The sequence below is a fragment of the Bombus pascuorum genome, chromosome 5, assembly GCF_905332965.1.
Source record: "Bombus pascuorum chromosome 5, iyBomPasc1.1, whole genome shotgun sequence".
In the NCBI taxonomy this organism is placed as follows: Eukaryota; Metazoa; Arthropoda; class Insecta; order Hymenoptera; family Apidae; genus Bombus; species Bombus pascuorum.
The window spans coordinates 4,548,685-4,567,202 of record NC_083492.1 but is presented as its reverse complement, the minus strand read 5'-3'; the positions used below and the strand labels follow the sequence as shown (position 1 = coordinate 4,567,202).

At 35.4% G+C, this 18,518-nt stretch overlaps 1 protein-coding gene across 2 annotated transcripts in view; it reads left to right on the top strand.

Moving 5' to 3' along the window:
- The window catches only part of LOC132907090 (tRNA dimethylallyltransferase), a 120,298-nt gene that overhangs the window by 88,366 nt on the left and 13,414 nt on the right, over nucleotides 1-18,518 (top strand). For both annotated transcript variants that reach the window (XM_060959845.1, XM_060959846.1), the window contains exon 5: nucleotides 17,498-17,613. In XM_060959845.1, coding sequence (XP_060815828.1) covers nucleotides 17,498-17,613 — 116 coding nt within the window. The remainder of the gene's footprint in view (nucleotides 1-17,497; nucleotides 17,614-18,518) is intronic.

Genomic DNA, 18,518 nt, shown 5'->3' with positions numbered 1-18,518 from the left:
TATTTGGTTAATCTCTCAAGGTGTCGTCTCTCCGAAATTCAAAATTAATAGAAAGATATCAGATACGAAGACATCTGATATCTGATTCCAATTAATTTTACAGCGTGAATTGTAATTTGATTTAAGTCTATGATTTGGCTATGATTAGACGATGACAATATAATTTGATTTTTGTTACAGCTTTATAACTGGTTCTATGATTTATTTATTTATAATTATTGAAGTCGTTTCATGATTACGTAGTCTAACATAATATAGATTCTGCTTTTATTCCAATGTTGACTTTCAACTTATGTTAAAGAAGTTTATATAATTTGAAAATTGTTCTACTACAGAGTATGTAGGGACCTCCTTATATAAATATAACATTTCTCTCTGCTGTTACTTATTTCTTTCATCGGTATTTACTGCACTTATTGAACTTTCCAACCGTAAATAATTGCCACTCAATTAGACGTCGTAACTCAGAGAAAGTAGCCGTAAATTGCGTAACCGATAGTCCAGGATAAATAGCATAGAAATTATTTGATACACGATCGTTCTTCTATTACGTATCTGATTTCTCGAAATATTTGAATTTTGCGAAATAACTTGATCAGTGTTCTATTTAGTCGTTTGAAATAACGAAGTGTCAGCTTCCACTCGTCTAGACTTCTACACGCGTCGTTTAACTCATGCGAAATCTATTTGTCCATTACCCTGTTAGTTGTGCCAAATGATGAGTAATCATAAGGCTAGGCTCAGTTGTATTTGAAATATTACGTTTTAATTTGTCGTCTATTATTTTCGATAATCCCTTTATAAACAATGTTAGAAATACTATATTGCGTTCTGTGGCTTTCTCCTTGATTTATTGTATTTTGCAATGGAATATTGCTAGTATCTATTTCTACAAATTAACGTTCAACCATCCTACCTATAAGTTTCTTCAAAATATTAATTTTATATTTTTAGCAATTTTTACGATTCGTTTCCAAAAAAAAAAAAAAAATATTACTAGTTTTTAATTAAGTCTACAAATCAACGTTCAACTATGCTAAGATTCATAAACATAAATTTCTTCGAAATATTTAATATTTCGTACCTTCAGCAACTTTTACGATGAATTTTTATTTCAAAACTCATAAGCATTCACTGATGACTATAACATCTAATAAATAACATCTAATCGTAAATATAATTTAAATTTAATTTTTGAAATTTTAATATATACACGTATGTAAGTAATAAACAATTATAATACCCATTTCATTTACGTTAGTTCATTTCATTCGCGTATATTTTCCTTTTACATTTCACCCTGTCTCGCAATTTATTCTTTGCCAACATATCAACTCCGTACCAGTACCAATATCAGTTACATTGATCATCCAGCCAATCCCAGTAATACTACACTAACAAAACGCGGCCATATTACCTCGATATAACAAAACTGCCAACTATGTACGAGTATCGATTCCCCATCCATCTTGAAGTAAAGCAGAAAAGAGGAGAAAAAGGGGGAGCGGACACAACAGAAGGAAAAGCAACGAAGAAAAGGGACCGATGAAACTCTCATCCGTTCCCATGGTGCGTTTCGCTTTCACTTTCATGAGTTCTCGCGATGCGAATTCGACTGTTGAATAAAAAGCTCCTTGCCTTCGAGTCGTGTGTTCCCTTCTCCCCTGCGTTTCTCTGGCCTTCGAGCAAGACTTGACGGAAATACCATACAAGCCGTGCCATCTAAAATCACCGGTGGCTGTTAGATACTGACTGACGAGGTACACGAGCAATAAAATCCAGAAGAAGATGGAACAAGTGACACCTAGCTGCGGAAAAGAGCATCGATTTCGCCGGTCGCGACGCGTTCGTCCAGATTGGATTTCGATTTTCTCTTGGCTACGATACCAGACACTCTACTCGATGACCTATATTTCTATCACTCGACGGGATACCCTGTCAATTGACAGGAAATCGAACGATCTGACGCGGAGCTGCCGCCATTTTGCGAGCTCTGTAATTGATTCGACGTCGCGACGCGACGCTGAATGGGAACACGTGTCACGTGGACGGGGTGATTTCTGGCTTTCGTACGCGATAAATATGCTGAGATTGATGATCGTCTAGGTTTCTGGCTTTTGGAGAAATTCCATGAAATGTTAGTAGCTTTCTCTTCAAATCGAACAAGGAAAATTATGTAAGCAGCATATATATTACAAAGGTCAACGTATATTTTATAAAGAGGCCATTTTTATTGAGATACGATACATATAAAGTGGTGTAATAGCGCAAAATGATTGTACAGCAGAATAATTCCACCATTAAAACGTTTAAATACGAAGTACTAAATTATTTATTAGTGTAACGGTATCATATTAATTGCACAATATTATCTTAAATAACATGCGATCAAATTCGAAATGATCTCATAAATTTGGTCCAAAGTGCGTAAGCAAATTTATTTTCTGTACGGTCAAGTAACTTTCACTTTTACCGCGGCAGAAGTTCATGAATTCTACCGTATCGGGTAAAACTCTTCGAAAAGCAAATACTATCGACGAGTTCTTTGACGTTAAAAATTGTACGCTTGATTTACAGCTGTTTCATAGCATGACCATAATTCGTCACGTTGAAACAGAAACAGCGAGTTTAATTCTCGTCGCACGATTATCATATCGGCAAGGTGGAGGATTACGCGCGGTAGCAAAACGTCTTTCTCGCGATCGAACGTCCATTATAGAATCGCTGACGGTGATTAGAATTGGATTTCGAAACGTGCTTGTCGATTGCAAGTTTTCGAACCAACAGGAATTTCGAGTTACAATTTCCCCCGCCCCCCAATGTTCGTATGTTTGTAGTTAAAAGTTATTCTAATTCTAAAAATTCTAAAATATTAGATTTATTATTATTTTATTTTATATTATATTTTATATTATATTATAGATTTTATATTATAGAGAACGTAAAATGTATTAAAAATGTAGTTTTTTTAAAATAATTTCTTTTTTTGACTAATTGGTTAAGATTTTATGTTCTTAGTTCCATTGCACGATGTTCAAATTCTTCGTTCGACAAACGTGATTGATTTTTATCAGTAACTTGTCGAAATGAGCTGTTTTAAGACAATCTTCGAAAATTATTCAAATGTATGCACAAGGTGTTTCTGTAATCAAGCTACAATTGAAGAGAGGATGATTCTACTTGAGAATCATATAATTTTCCTATCGACGCGTTTCCCATTCCAGAAAATCGAGTTTAAATTAAATCTTTTAAAACTTTCTCATTCGTTCGAACCATTTTATCCCTATTCTCTTTCTAACCATTCACTAACCGATGTCATTTTTTCGCTCTTTTAAATTACGGCTGAAACAGCCGAGACTGTACTTGACCTACAGCAAGGACCACGATGCGAGATAACCGCAATAATTCATCGTTCGCGATTTTGATAACTCAATTTACATCGAGATTGGAATAAAGGTGCAGCTCGAATGGAATCGTTGAAAACGAACCACTGGTTAATTTCACTACGTTCCAACAGGTTGGGTGGAGCATAACTAACATAGTCGTTCTTGCGGCGATCGTGGTAATTGCGCCATTTTATCGGCTGTCCCCCTCGATGCTGTAAACGGGGTTGGGCATTTAACTACCTTCTATACGTAGAGAAAATAACCGTGTCTGGAATGTAGACCTTTATTTCGCCTATTCCCAATGTAGACGTTCTACTTCCGTTCATATTTAAGCGATCTACAGAACTACGAGGTTTCGCTGGGCTCGTCTTAGGAAAAGGTCAATCCGTACGTAGTTTCGACCCATGTGCAATTTGTTTCAACCCGTGTAGCAGACTATTACCGAATAGCTCCACTTTATTTCAGACCAAGTGTGTTAGACCGCTGTGAAATCTATTTTATTGCCTCCATTCTCGTTGAATCCAAATCGTTGTTGATCGTTGTGAGCATGTGGAATTTGTAATAGGATTTTGTGCGAGTCGAATCGACGAGTAAAGTGTTTCGTGTCTGTCGAGAATTATTGGCAATATGTTTTGTATTTGATACTGTCGCAATACAGATGGCGAAATAATTGTTTCCTTGTGTATCGTATATAAATCTTCATCATTTGTAGATTGAATTTTACATCCTTTTTGTATTCATTATATTTTGTGTTACAGCTTTAATCGGTATTACGTAAATGGACGATAGATTTAATGAAAGCGAAGAAACAGGATTGTTGGAGATGTCAAATGGAGATCATGTTGAATAGTATATTTCATTTTCTATAATATATAAAAATATATTTTACTCGAAAATATAAAAAGCGTTTGATACTGAACTGTAGAAGCGTATAGAATTATAAATTCGATCAATTTCCATTTTCTTATCTTTGTGTTATCATTCAAGCTAAATCAAAGTATAACGTACAAGTGTACGAGCTTATTACATTCTTCGTGAGCGAAAATATCACGTATACAGTTACGCTTTTTCTTCCTTGCAATCCAACGTAGAAAGGGTTATGAGAAGCCTAAGAAATTCTTCACGACACCAACGCTTCATTTCACTGATCCTGTACTTTTAATTTGAAGAACCCTCGGTGCGGCTTCTTTCTTAACCCTTTCGGGTTGGATGGTGTTTGTGAAAAAAAAAGACGCCAACCGAAAATCGAACGTATCACGGCAATCTTTTCACTTCCTTTCTGCTTTATATTTCTATTCGTTACCGCGATAAAAATTTGCTTAGTATTTTTCTCTTTGTTTTAATACGATATATCATGATGTTATTAAATGAAAGCGAATCTTGCGTTGATCTCGCTGACTAAGAATTATCGTATTGAGTTAGTAGATAGCTTTCTGCAGACGACCACAATCAGTACTTGGAATTAGATGAATTTTGATAATTAATAATTAATTAATTGATACGTCGATAAAGAAGAAAATATAATTTCTATAAATTTCTTTTACATTAAGGTTTATTTACGTTAATTTTGCACTAGCGAAATTATGATAAATTGTTGCCTCTTAAATATTAAAGGTGGAAGAGAGGAATTTTTTAAATGTTAATGGAGTTAAACGAAATCTGAGAGAATCAATTTTTTGTTGGCGGTAACGTAAGAACACATGTGGCAATAGTTGTGGACTTGTAAAAAAATCGCAACAAGTGGGTTCCGAAGTTCTTTATCTGCCTTATTCACGAGAGTACTCTCCCGCAGATTACCATGCACATATTTAGAAATCTTTCCAGGAAAGCGTAGGAAACGTAAGAATACTAAAATAGAAATGTTAAATATAATCCTTTGAATTGAGAAATCCTTCGAGTCAAGTCAGTGCTTCTCTCAACTCAACCTCTTCGTTATAAAAATATAATTTTTCATTTTTTACTAGTTGCAAATATTCTATCTATTATTTTCACATTTGAAAACAATTCAAATTTTTATTTTAATTCCTTTTACAGTAAAAAAGAAAGGGGGGAAGATACACGAGCTGTTCAATATTTATATGCTAACTGATCCTTCAATGTTAAAATTTCTATATGCAGAGAGTCCAAGTTAATTTCCATTCCCCGATAATTTCAATAGCATGCTTCAGTTACTTCAAAGATCGCTTCTTTAATCTCATCCCATGCACAGCACAAAATATTTACCCCTTTCAATGGTGTATTATCGTTCAGGAATATTATCGTTTTGGAATTCGAGGCAGCCTAATCGAGTTTAGTAACGATGAGACGACCCCAACGGTATTCAGCATACTCAAACAGTGGTTCTCAATCCTTTCCTAATAACTATCCACTTTTAACCCCTCTATTCTCGTATACTAAATGTAAAATTTACAATTTTTAATTCTTCAACCATTACCATCCATTCCCTATAATAAGTGCGGAGAACGAAGCATACGGTTCTTCCACTTCTATACGTTTTTACTACTATAGTTACTAGAGTAGCCAAAATTAAGATCTTCTATAAATGCATCTATTTAGGATTATGTAGAATTACGTGAAATCCTATATTTTTACAATTATTTTGTATTCGATAAATTAAATTATTATGAAATTTGTTTTTATTTTGTAAAGAGCACATTTTTTTAACAACCCTTATAATTACAAATTTGAACGTAGCTAGTATTAAAAGATTGAAACTAAAGCTTTTGATGCGATCTCTCCAATTCATCATTTTATGTTGTGACCCTTTTCTCAGAAAGCTCTACAGTTCGTAATTTTTCATCGAAATGTCACTAATTCACAATTGGGGATTCGAGTGATTCTTTGTAAAATGTTGAGACAAAATGTTGCTTTCTTCGTAATAATTTCGTCTCTACTTCTTTGGTGCAAGTCTTTTACGCTTTAGTCGTCGACAGTGCTAGCGTTAAAACAAAATCGGCTCGAGCAGAGGAGCATAATTCCAAGGCTGGTACCGAGGTGAGTTCTGCCACGAATACACGCGCACGAATTTATGCTGGCCTTTCTGTAACGCCTCTTTGATCGAGGAATCAGCGTGGCTAGGCAGCTTCGTAGCGAGCTGCCGTCGAAAATAGAGAACCTGGCCAACGTGCATCGCCGGGAACGCGGCCAGGCATTCCCATGGTAGGTCCCCGGGTGCGTGCTTCTCATTCTGTTTCGCCTGGACGCCATTAAGATAGCCCATCTCTCCCTAGTCCGCTTTATTTCACAGAGATTCCTATCGACTCGAATAGAAAACCACCTGTTTTCGTTTTCGTGTGAGCTTCCTCGTTTCCCGATGATGATTCGCTAACCAGCTCGTCTGTGAAAGTTGGAGTCCCCTGTCCTGGCTTTTGCTCATACGAATGAAATCATTTTTCAAATTGTTAACAGGATCATATACAGACCATATACGAGTAGAAGTAATATTTAATAAACGCAAATTGATAAGTTGAGCTTAGTTCTTCTAATTTATTTGCAACCGTCATGAAACGTTAGTAAAAAATATAACAGAAGATTTGTAAGCGAAGGAGCAGTTACATTCGAGTGACGAGTTAACTTGTCCTCCCTAATTAACAGATTAAAGTTTGCAATCTTTGTGAAATCTTATTCCAAATACGCGTTAACATGAAAAGCAAAAATGTTGAAAGGTTGAATTTAATTTTAAACAAGCGACTTTCTTAGACATACGTGTCGGTATAAGAAATTAATATATAATATATATAGTAGTTATTAATAAAGTTCAGTGCAAAAGTATCGTGATTGTGTCTTATAATTAAGCTGTCGATAATTATTTGTGGTTCAGTTCTCCTTTTTCGTCGGCGTTACGCTTTGGTCGCTGCTTAAATTGATTCAATAGGGGCGAGAAGAAAAAGGGGATCGTTGAGCTAATGTAGTTTCCATTCTCTTTGCCTAAAGCGTCTCGTTGATTGGATCGAGCTCGCTGGGAAAAAGTGTGTGAGCTTATTTAATCTTTGGGTAATCGAGCGGGTCTCGGTTAAATACGAGTGTTTGCGGATAAAGGATGGGAAATTCTGGCAAAAGTAATGGAATTAAAGCCGTGATCAGAGAGGTACGATGCTTTTTTTTTGGAATGGGTGTTTGGTTTTTAATCAGCGGTTTGTGTAATTTGTGCCCATAAACTTGTACGATTTCTAACATTTTTTCCTCCTTTTTTTTTGGATTCTTTAGAATATATTTTAAATAGAACATAATTTGTTTAGAATAAATTTAGTTCATTATCGTCAACATTTTCATTCAAAACTTGTTTAGTATGAAATTTGAAACGAGAACCGGGCAGTCGAAACGAATATACTCCTGGTTATTTGATAATTATACGTTACAAATTGAAGAATTTATTTGTAACGTTACAAGAAAATAAAATTGTGGACACATGTGAGTCATGCGAGGTATTCCTGTTTCAATTACCATACAAAATTCGTAGTGATTAAGTTTTTATTGAAGAATATTCTTGTTTGTCAAACTTGCCTATAATTCATCCTATAAACGCGACTCTTATTTGTCATACATGATTCATATACCATATTACAAGTCACGTAAATACATTATTACAAGGTAAAGTTTAAGTAACACTTTATTATCCACTTACTGCCCATTAAATTTGGGTACATCTGAAATCGATTCGACGTTCATACACATACAAATATCCTCAATGTTCATTCGTAAATTATTTCAACGATTTCGTTGCGGCAAAGAATACAGAAAGTAAACATCGTAGCGGACAATAATTCCGTTCGATTTGGAATCTCACGCGATGTACCGACAAATAAGTGCTCGAAGACACGTCGATCGGTTGCTACGTTTAGCATTTATCGGACGGATATTTTGATAATAAGTGAAGACGATCGAATTTGCTGCACGAAACGCAAGCCGAAAGCGTGTCATTAGCGTACAAATTTAGTCGGTACGCGACCTCTCATGAGTGTTTACCAACGGGGCCGGAGGCGCTCTCGATGGCTTGGCAATTTTTCTGAATACGTTTGTATCTCTTTCATTCTACCACGCTTTTTTCGGCCGTCGGTTTTTTGACGAGCTGAGAATCGACCGGTGTTCTCACGAATAGCGCACGCCAACGCCCTGGGCATGCCCTGGTTTTCCACGAAAATCATTTCTGCAAATTACACGTCGCCGCAGCGCAACACGTCTCTTCTCTATAGAAAAGTTCGGATATTCGGTTTGTGGTAAGAAACGTTTCGTCCGCGCCGTTTTTGTTTAGAATTCCAGCGTTTTCTTGGCTTTCATGTGTATCGCGCTGCGTGTGATTATTGTTCTTCGGCGTAGAGTGTTGAGAATTAAAAAAAATTACATTTAAATGTTTAAGGACGCTTAACAATCAACGAGTCGTTTAATGCTCTCTATTTCAAAATATCGGTTTACAAAGATGTCTAGTAAGCTCTTCAGGCTCTAAATACCCAATCTCCTAATTACACATAGCCACGCATTAATACGCACCATTCATCACATCTATCTTCTCCAAGGTTCTCAAAACGATCTTTAACCGGCTGCCTGAAACATCAAAGAAACTAACAAGAGAGAAAAAAGGATCTGCGGTCTAACTGTTTTGTTCGTATGACGTACAGGCGGTACAGGCTAGACGAAGCGTGTCGCTTGGTTTATTTTGTCTGACGTTTGGATTAGCTGTATTAATAAACCATTAGCAATTGAGATTACCAAACACAGTAAAATAGAAAAGAACTGATAAAGTAGATAAGATTTTTACATATCGTACATCATTTAAGAAAAGGAAATATTATAAATTAAAGACTATGGATTTTTATACATTTGTGAAAAATTTGAAGACGTAAAAATATTCGGTTGTTTACAATATTTGGAACGTAAGACAATTTTTTATCCAAGTTCCTCTTTTTTAAATTATATAGAGAAATTTTATGCAAATATCCACCGTTTAATTATTAATATACGAGACGAATTTTTTATTATCATGCAGCGTAGAGACCATTTCAACTGAAAGTCTTCACTTTTAATGCTTGCATTTACCATTTCAACTGGTCGATTACTCACATCCTATGCGTAATGCGGTCGTCTGGGATCGGTTTTTTCTTCTGTCATTTCAGCCGATTTTTTGTCCAAACTCAGCTGTTCGATAATATGGGCCTGACGTTTAACTGTGCAAAAATCCTAATGTCAAGGTTGAATCGTTATCGTGGTCGGACATCGAGCGCGTGATTTCTGCGAAACGCGGACTTGTCTCGCCGTCGAAAGACGAATCGTACGTTCACGCCCACGCGTACACGTGAAGCACGTGCATGTTTACCAAATCGAGTCTGCTGAAGCCATTGACTTTTTCACCTTCAGACGGGATCATCGAAAGCAAGAGAAGGTCGATACGATTGCAGAAGAATCAGCGCCGATGCAATAAATCTTCTTATATCTCGAACCTGCATCTAATAATGCAACTTTGAGGAAAAAATGACCGTGATCAATGATTTAGTGGACCTTTTCGCGGAGAAAGGAAAAACAGTTTCGTTAACGCGATTTTGATTCCAGAATATCATTTTCAAGTTAAGCTGATCAGCTAAATTCCCTCTTAATTTTAATGTCAGAATAATTATTTATTATCTAATTTTTGAAGAATCAAATATTATAGTGGTGGAGTTAGTGGTGAACGATGTAAATGCCAAAGGAAATAAAAAGAAGAACGAAAAGAACGATTCTGGCAAGAAGATCCTGAGTGCTAGAATAATTTATTTTAGCTTTCGGGGTTGCTGCAAGATAAAACTACGATCATAAACTAGACAACGGTTAAAAAAAGAAAAGGATTGAAAAAAATGAGAGTAGTAAAAGCATAGCATTAGCCTAGCCACGACTAATGTGAGTGGCTGATGTAAAGGATTGTTGGATTCTAGAGCATTGTGGCACACAAATTATCTTTTTTCTTCTTCAAATTTTAGAAATTTTTTTCGTGCCTGCAATTTGTGTCGTTGACTGTTATATTAATATATATATATATATATAATATATAATATTAATTATAAAATATAATTCATTGTCGCAAATTTTATAGCTTAGTCGTCACTAGTTTTAGTTTTAGTAAATAAATATGAAATATTTCCCAACTGAATTACACTCCTTAGAGCTTGAATTTTCTGTTTCGCCAAAAAGTCTTGCAGAAGTTCTACCTTTCTACTGGCACATATATAGTTCTACATTCTATAATTCTACGTTCTATAGTTCTACGTTCTATAGTTCTACGTTCTATAGTTCTACGTTCTATAGTTCTACGTTCTATAGTTCTACGTTCTAATACGAGGCTAACGTTAGAACGAGGCATAGGCGAGCAGAATCGTAGAACAGGGTCGTGAAAATTCGCACGCGCTCACATTCCTCCTCGTCTTCTTCTTCTGTTTCTTCTGGAAGAACCTTGGCCCGATTTGGCTGACAACTAGGCGAGCACACGAGGCTTTCTAGTTTCAGCTCTTCGTTCCTTCGCTTTCAGTTAGCCACGGTGGTGAAACCGGAGGAATCAGTCGTCTCTTTGCATTACGTAAACCGCGTTCCTTCGTGCTCTCGAACCGAAGATGATCGAGAATTAAACACGCCGTTGTTATCGCTGCAATCCTAAAATCCAACGATTCCTTCTCGTTCCATTCATCACGCGCTACTTTACTTGCTAGTTAGTAGCTGGTTTCCGTTGCCTAACAGAGACCGTTCAGAAACTATTCCTGGACGAGATACGGCTACCTTCGCGTAGACAGCAGCTATAATTGAATAGCGAGCAACGTGGTCCGGTGGCAGGTTTTATTTGAACGTTTAGCGCCGGAACACGGTAGACAATTTTATAAATTTAAAATAATAACAATAATAAATAACGAGTAGAATGTTGGAAATATCTAAGTTTGGAAGTCTTATTCAAATAAACGATACCATTATACATTCACTCGTACGCTTGACATACGCTGGCTCATAAAAGTATTTGAATATTTATTATTTTATAGAAAAAATTTTATTACTATAGAAAATGTTATGCTCGATCCACTCGTATGTCAATATTGTATATGTTATATAAAATATCTTGAAACTTTATCAATGCTATAATGAGACACGACTGTCGTAATTAGGTTGTTATAAAAAATATTATTTGAATATCTAGTTGTTAAACATTGATGAAATATTAAGATATTCGTGTGTTCCCATTGTATCAGTTACTAAAATTGTAAATATATAGGAAAATTAAAATGATATGTATATGAAAATCCACGAAAATGTAGCGCGATAAATTTGTCTATTCGGATTGTTTAATTTTGTCCACTGTACGACATAGTATTTTGACTGTAGCGTTTCCTATTCGAATTATTTTAAGGACGAGGTACTAAGAACCGTGTTATAGGGTCACGGTGTAGTAAACCGTGTGGATGGTTCGCGGTTTCGTTTCCTCAATTGCGGTATTGGAAGGTGTCGACAGAATGGCCGAGATGTTGTGCGAATTTTTTTTTTGTCGAATGTCTGTTATTGAGATCATTTAGTTTTGACGATTGTATCTTTTTTATATTTTGTATAAGTTTACTTATTTAAAGCGGAGTGATAGGTTATATTCAAAGTCTGTACTAATTTATACCATTTGTATTAATTTATGTAATCTTACGTTAGAAAGTGTATCTTGAAGGTTAGAAAAGGATATTAATTCGATTAGTACATAGCGTACAAAATTTTTCATGCATTTACACGTTTACGTAACAATCAAGGTTGATGGAACTTGAATATTCATTTAGAGGTAGAAAATAAGATACTCTAGATACTTGATTCGTTGGAAAAGAGTGAACGGATAATTTCGAAATATCGTGTACATATTTATTTAATTGGAGAATTAATAAACATTTTTTGAAATTGAAATATGTTTCCGAATATACGTGTGAGAATACATATTGAAAGTAGATATTTACAAATGATTTTTTAAAATAATGTACCTTAGCGTAGAAACTTCTAAACTATTTGTTTCTTACTTTTAATCCAAATCTATCCAAAATATGTATGTACAAAAATGAGCTAATTAACTTGAATAATTCCTCCAGCTTTAAAAGTACTAATAGATATTTGTCGATTCCCATAGTCTACACGTTATTCACAGTTAGACAGAATTCCATGCAAGATCGTACAATCGGCTTTCACTTCCTTCGATAAAGCGAGATTAAGCCATCATCCACTAAGGGGTAATTTACCAATCCCTGCAGTCAGCAGGATCGGAAGGAGAATCAAATCCATCAAGCTGACCGTTATTAACACACATCAGTGTCAAATTTTTTGGGCAGCTACAAATTTTCATGAAAGCGTAACCTTCTACCCATCGCACACGCTCTTTCTTTTTTCTTTAATCCTCGCGTGTATGGTTGGTCAGTAAGCTTATACAATTGTAACAACTGTTATGTGATTGCTACCGTTAATGCATTCATATTTATACTTACTGCTTCTAAAATTATCAAAACTATTTATTTAGAATTCCTAACATACAACCGTTACTTATCAAGATAGTAAATTACTACGCAGTAAATTAATTATTAAATTAACGTACAAGTACCCATTGCCATCTTATATATCAGGAACGAATATTTCTCGCGATCGTTGCTCGTAGCACAGCATGTTATCATCCTCCTTCTGGTATTTCTTTCGCTCTATCCTTTCTCCCTTACACGTAACATGTTCGTTGGTCCTCTTCCTTCGTCTTCGTCCCCTGTATTTCTCTCTTTTCCCTTTCTCATCTTTCTCATGGAGCGCGGTGTCACGAAAACTGGCTGGTTCGGTTCCATGCGATAAGTGAAACGTGTTCGAGCCACGTCTGGCCCCACGTATACGTGTACCGTGTGGTCATCAAATAGCGACTCGTCCAAGTTGGCGAGAATCTTGCGTCATTGACGCGGCAGCCGCCCATGAATGAAACCGTGGAGGCGCACGTGTGCAGCTCGCGAGCTCCGCCGGCATTTAAATACGATTTAAAGCGAACGCGGCCCGAAACGGGTTGCGGAGGTCGCGTTTTAACCGTGAACGAGCGTGAGAACGATTCGCCGCTGTCCAAGGAGCTGTTTCCCGTGCACGCCTTGTCGACTGCCGCCATTTTAGGACAGAAACCTGCTTTCCCCTTCTTTACCTTTCTACTATTTCTCTTCGTCTGGTTTCGAATTTTGCAATTTGGGATATTTTTAAATTCGTTGCAGATTAAAGAGGCGTATTTTCTTATGCTTTCGTCTCTTTCTACCTTCTTCTGGTGTTATTAAGTTTGTATTATTTTATATAGAATTTAGAAAGAAATATTTTTTTATATTATCCGTTTCAAAAAATTATTTTTCAATTTTATTACCATATTGTCTTAATGTATTATATCATTAGTACAATAAATTAAACCGTTAATTTATTCAGCCAATTAAGCAAAATCGTATCGGTCGTGTAGAATTGCAAATTAGTACGAAATTTGTAAATTACCTGAGAATATATTTAATTAATAATTCATTTAAATCTAATTAACTATTCGTTTAATATTTAACATAAATCAGAAGAAATTGCTGAAATAAATGTTATCCTCGATTCTGTTTTATTTATTTATCGTATTTAAACTGTGTTTAACGTTCCGCCTTGCGTCAGTAAAATGTCGCGTGTGGAAACGCGTTTGTTGTAATTACAATACTATCGCATATTATGCTATCATCGACGGCTAAAAACCGTTATTATACGCTATTCGATATTGGAATGGCGAGCGGTATGGCCGAAAGAAATGAAATCGATCTTAGACCTATCGTTGCTCTTAGTAGGATATTAATAGCCACCTCGATTTGACATTCGCTGTATTTATCTGATTATCGAAGGTTATCGTTTCAACGAAATGTTAATGATCATCGCGCAATGTAGGTGGTCTTCCATTAAAAATGAAATACAAAAAAGGAGGAAAGGATAGAAGGAAAAAAATGAAGGGATGGATTTTTACGATGAAGAGGGAAGATTCGTTGAATCGACTCCGATTTCACCGTTATTTCGTACGAGTGCTTTTTTCAGAAGATTTCTCAATTAGATACATTTCAGTCGAATATTAGAGAAATTTTCGAATAGACGTACAAGTGTATGAAACAGAAAATACAATATCTTTTTCTATATCTAATGAAAGGCGCGCAGAGAAAAAATGACTTCCAAAGATGTGTTTACTTTCGACAAGACTGTGCTAATTTTCGGGGCATACACTTTCCACGGTGTCGTGTAACTGTTTCATGAAAACGTGTCCGTCTTGTTATATACCTTCTAACGTTTGCACGAATTCGTTTTGCTTGTTTTATCGGAATTTCTAATCGACGCCTTAGCGGTGTGCCTTTCGAAACTATATATATATTTAGTAAAGGGGAAATCGGCGACCGGTCGGGTTGATCAAATATTCGACGTGTTTTAAGGTAGACTGAGATAACGTCATAAAGTTATTTATAACTGTCCGAGGACGATTCCGTCATATCGATTTACGACTTGCAAATACGATACTTTTGTAGCTCCCCTTTTTTTTTATTATTAACTTTATCTTCGTTCCGATAAAACATTTTTAATTGCCGCCTGTACGATCGTGAAACGTGATGAAACGATCGACTACGCGGAGTGGCATTTAATATTAAAAGTTCGCGGAACATCTGTTAATTAGCGAAATCAAGCATTTTTTGAGGAAAAGATCATTACGAAGGTAGACGTCAGCTTCTCGCTCAGGTTACGACTGTAAGAAGTTTATACTCGAGATTAAGGTACAAGTAAAGTTAAAATACTCTGTGGCAGACATTTAAATTTTTAAGACCCTGTGTCGTGTAAATATACCTATTTAAGTATACATAGATAAAAATTGAGACACGTATATATATATATTTTTTTACAGTTTTTTTTTAAATAGTTGTTTTTATTCCTAAAAAGCAATTAGTATTTAATATGATAATGAGAAAAGGTATACTAGAGCTATAAATTTTTCATTATTCCTGCTTACTTTCGTATACTAATCTTATATCCTTCTTGATGCAAAAAAAAAAAAAATGCATAATTTCAGCGGTTGAATATAATTTAAGAAATTATTGATTTATAATCTAGGATATCTTGTGCAGAGGCTTAATCAAGCAATTATTTTTATAAACTCAGAATATTATACTCAAAAGTAGCTAAAATTTTTTCTTCCCGAATTCTGAAGATAATCGTATACAATTTTTACGACAAATATTCCCTTTTATCATTTTAAAAGAATTTTGTAAATTTCACCGTATAAAATATTCAGAAATATTACCGAAAGAATTTTTATTAAACAAATTGAGGTCAAATGTCGATAAAAGTGTTACACGAAGGAAAAAATTTGTCGGTGTTCCCCGAACTATCTAACGATTAATTTCACCCATGTCTTCGCAGTGTGTAACGTATTTTAGCTCCGTCGAATATTTTTATGAATGACGTTCCTTTTTTTCGTAGCGCTTTTAACGCGATACACGTCGAGAAACGAGTCACGTCGAAACGGTTTATCGCCTTCGATATGGCATACCTTACTATTCAAAGATTTTGCACGAACAGGATTTCGAGGACACACACCTCATCTAACGCGTTTTAGTAGTTAGCGAGTACATATCAAATAGGAAAGAACGAGAAGGAGGGAGAGGGAAAGAGATAGGATCAATTTGAAAACCTGTCGAAGGCCACGATGTTTATCCTTTCCTTTTTCTAATGACACGAGATAGCCTTCGAACTAACCCAAGCGCTTCATTGATATTAAATTGCTCCTTAACAAGTCACGGTGACGGTTTCCTCAATGGAAATGACGCGAATCTAAATTGAATTTCAAAGATATTTTAATTTGGCGTGGAGGTATGTATGGGTTATGGTTTTGAATTTTTTCCACTTTGGATGTTTTATATCCTGAATTTTTATGATTCTAAACATTTTAAATTTTCAATTATGATTCGGAATTATATTTGCATATTTATCAAAAGAGTACATCTTTTAAAAGAAGAGAATAGTCCTTTAGAAGATCGATAAAAAGAGGAAAACCGAGTTTTACAAAGAGATCATGTGATAAGGCTGTTAGGAAAGTGCGAAACTAAGTAGAAAACGTTTCCAAAGAGACTGAACACCTACGATTCTTCTTCTGACAGATTCGATTGCCACCGATGCATTCGTGGGTGTAAAATGTGACATTTATACGAACGCGTTGGATACGTTGGTGTTTTAAAATGTGATCATGCTTGCTTGTTAAACTGTCAAGTCGGAAGAGAAAGGTGTTTCATTTTTGTGAAATCAAGGTTTTTATCCTTGTACAGATCTTTTTAGTATCAAACCAATAAATGTAGAATTATATACTACAATGAACATATTCGATTTTTAAAAATTATTTTAGAAATTTGAATAAATGTATAATGTATATCTTATACGACTTCATTTATTTTTAAATATGCTGAACGACAAAGAGTTTATGCAAGATATATCTCAAAGAGGAATCATTCCACGTAAAAAGTTTAAATCGAAAATATAAAATGAAACGTTTTTGTACCATGCTTCATTTTCGCGAAAATCGGACTGGAAAATTTGTCGCGTACACGCCATCTATATCGACCTAATTCGTAAACTAAGTACGTTTAAACTTATTTCCCCTAAAACGAGCTTATAAAGGGAGAAATTTTATTCTACGTTCTTTTACTACTTCTATTCAGTAGAGAATTATCGACGTTTACGTACACTAGACGAGTCCTACAATGAGCTACCATTTCATTTTTATAGCGACATCGTAAAATACAAGATCATTTAGTACTCTTTAATATTCTTTCATAAAAAAAGTATCAAACTTTTTTCTTTGAACAGGATACTCATTTATAGTCGTACAATCGATCGTTAAAATATTACAAAATCACGATGTTCTTCAGAATGTCGTCTTCCTAGAAATCCTAGGAAATCTTATCGAGGATAAATTAATGAAATGCGTTAAGTAGAAAACGTCGAAACGAATAAAAGAAATATATAACTTGGAGATAATTGGAAAGTAGCCGATAAATGTGGCCGTTTCTTAATATAGATGACACGCCGTTGAATTGCGGTCAATTAATTCGAGAACCGTTTCTCCGAAATTGTTGCAGAAAGTCCTCGAGGAACGATTGGACAGCAGGGTCGACGCCATGGTTGAGACCGGTCTGGTGCAGGAAATGCTTGACTTTCATCAGAGATACAACGAGGAACGGATTAAATCCAACACGTAAGTGCACGAGTTATATCAGTAAGTGCTTTATATCACGCGATCCCGGTCTGCCGGTTCAAGGATTTATTCTTCGTTTTTCTCCTGTTTTCGTTGAGTCCCCGATCCATGCTCGCCAGACCGTTCGACGAGTCCGTTCGCTTGAAAATTTTCTCCCCAACCGAAGCCTGCTTCCCTCGTTAAAGCAGTAAATTAATTAAAAGTTTCGAATTTTCAAATGATATTACTTCTGTTTAAAAATTTAGGTTGTTTGTTTAATGGGCCGTTGAAGGGGTTGCATGTGGTTTAGCGACTTTCAAACATTATCAAATTGTTAAACAACTTAGAAAATTAAAATTACTAAATGTTCCATGCACAAACGAGTTGTGTATTTAATTTTAAAATGTATCATCGTGTCAAGTTTTTTAATTGATAGTTTAATGTTATAGTCTGCTAAGCACGTAAGAAGGTAGCAAATGTTCTTTGAAGCACTAATTTCTTACTAGTTTGCACATTTTTGTACGCTTCATTCTCCGCTAGGAAATTTCCAAAGGTTTTATTCATCAAATACAGATGCCAGAAAGTTCTCAAAGCAATTTAAAAATTCACATAGGATCCATTAATTATCGTTAGTTCCCCACACTTTTCAACCAGAACCCAATCTGCCCGTGCATACACTCCTTAACAACTCATTAACTCTCGTACTCGTCAATTACGCTTCATCAAAGAAAAAACCAAGCAAGAAAAACCATTTTACACCACCATTTTTCTAAGCGATATCATCTTTGAAACATCTCCACGCTGGCTTCCATCGTCCTATCGTGATGGAGTCTTCCATCTTCTCTGCTGAACTCTGTCGTAACGGAAAGAATAATATCGTCTGTGAATCGAGAGTAATCTCGAGATACACGCGTATTTCACGCTGC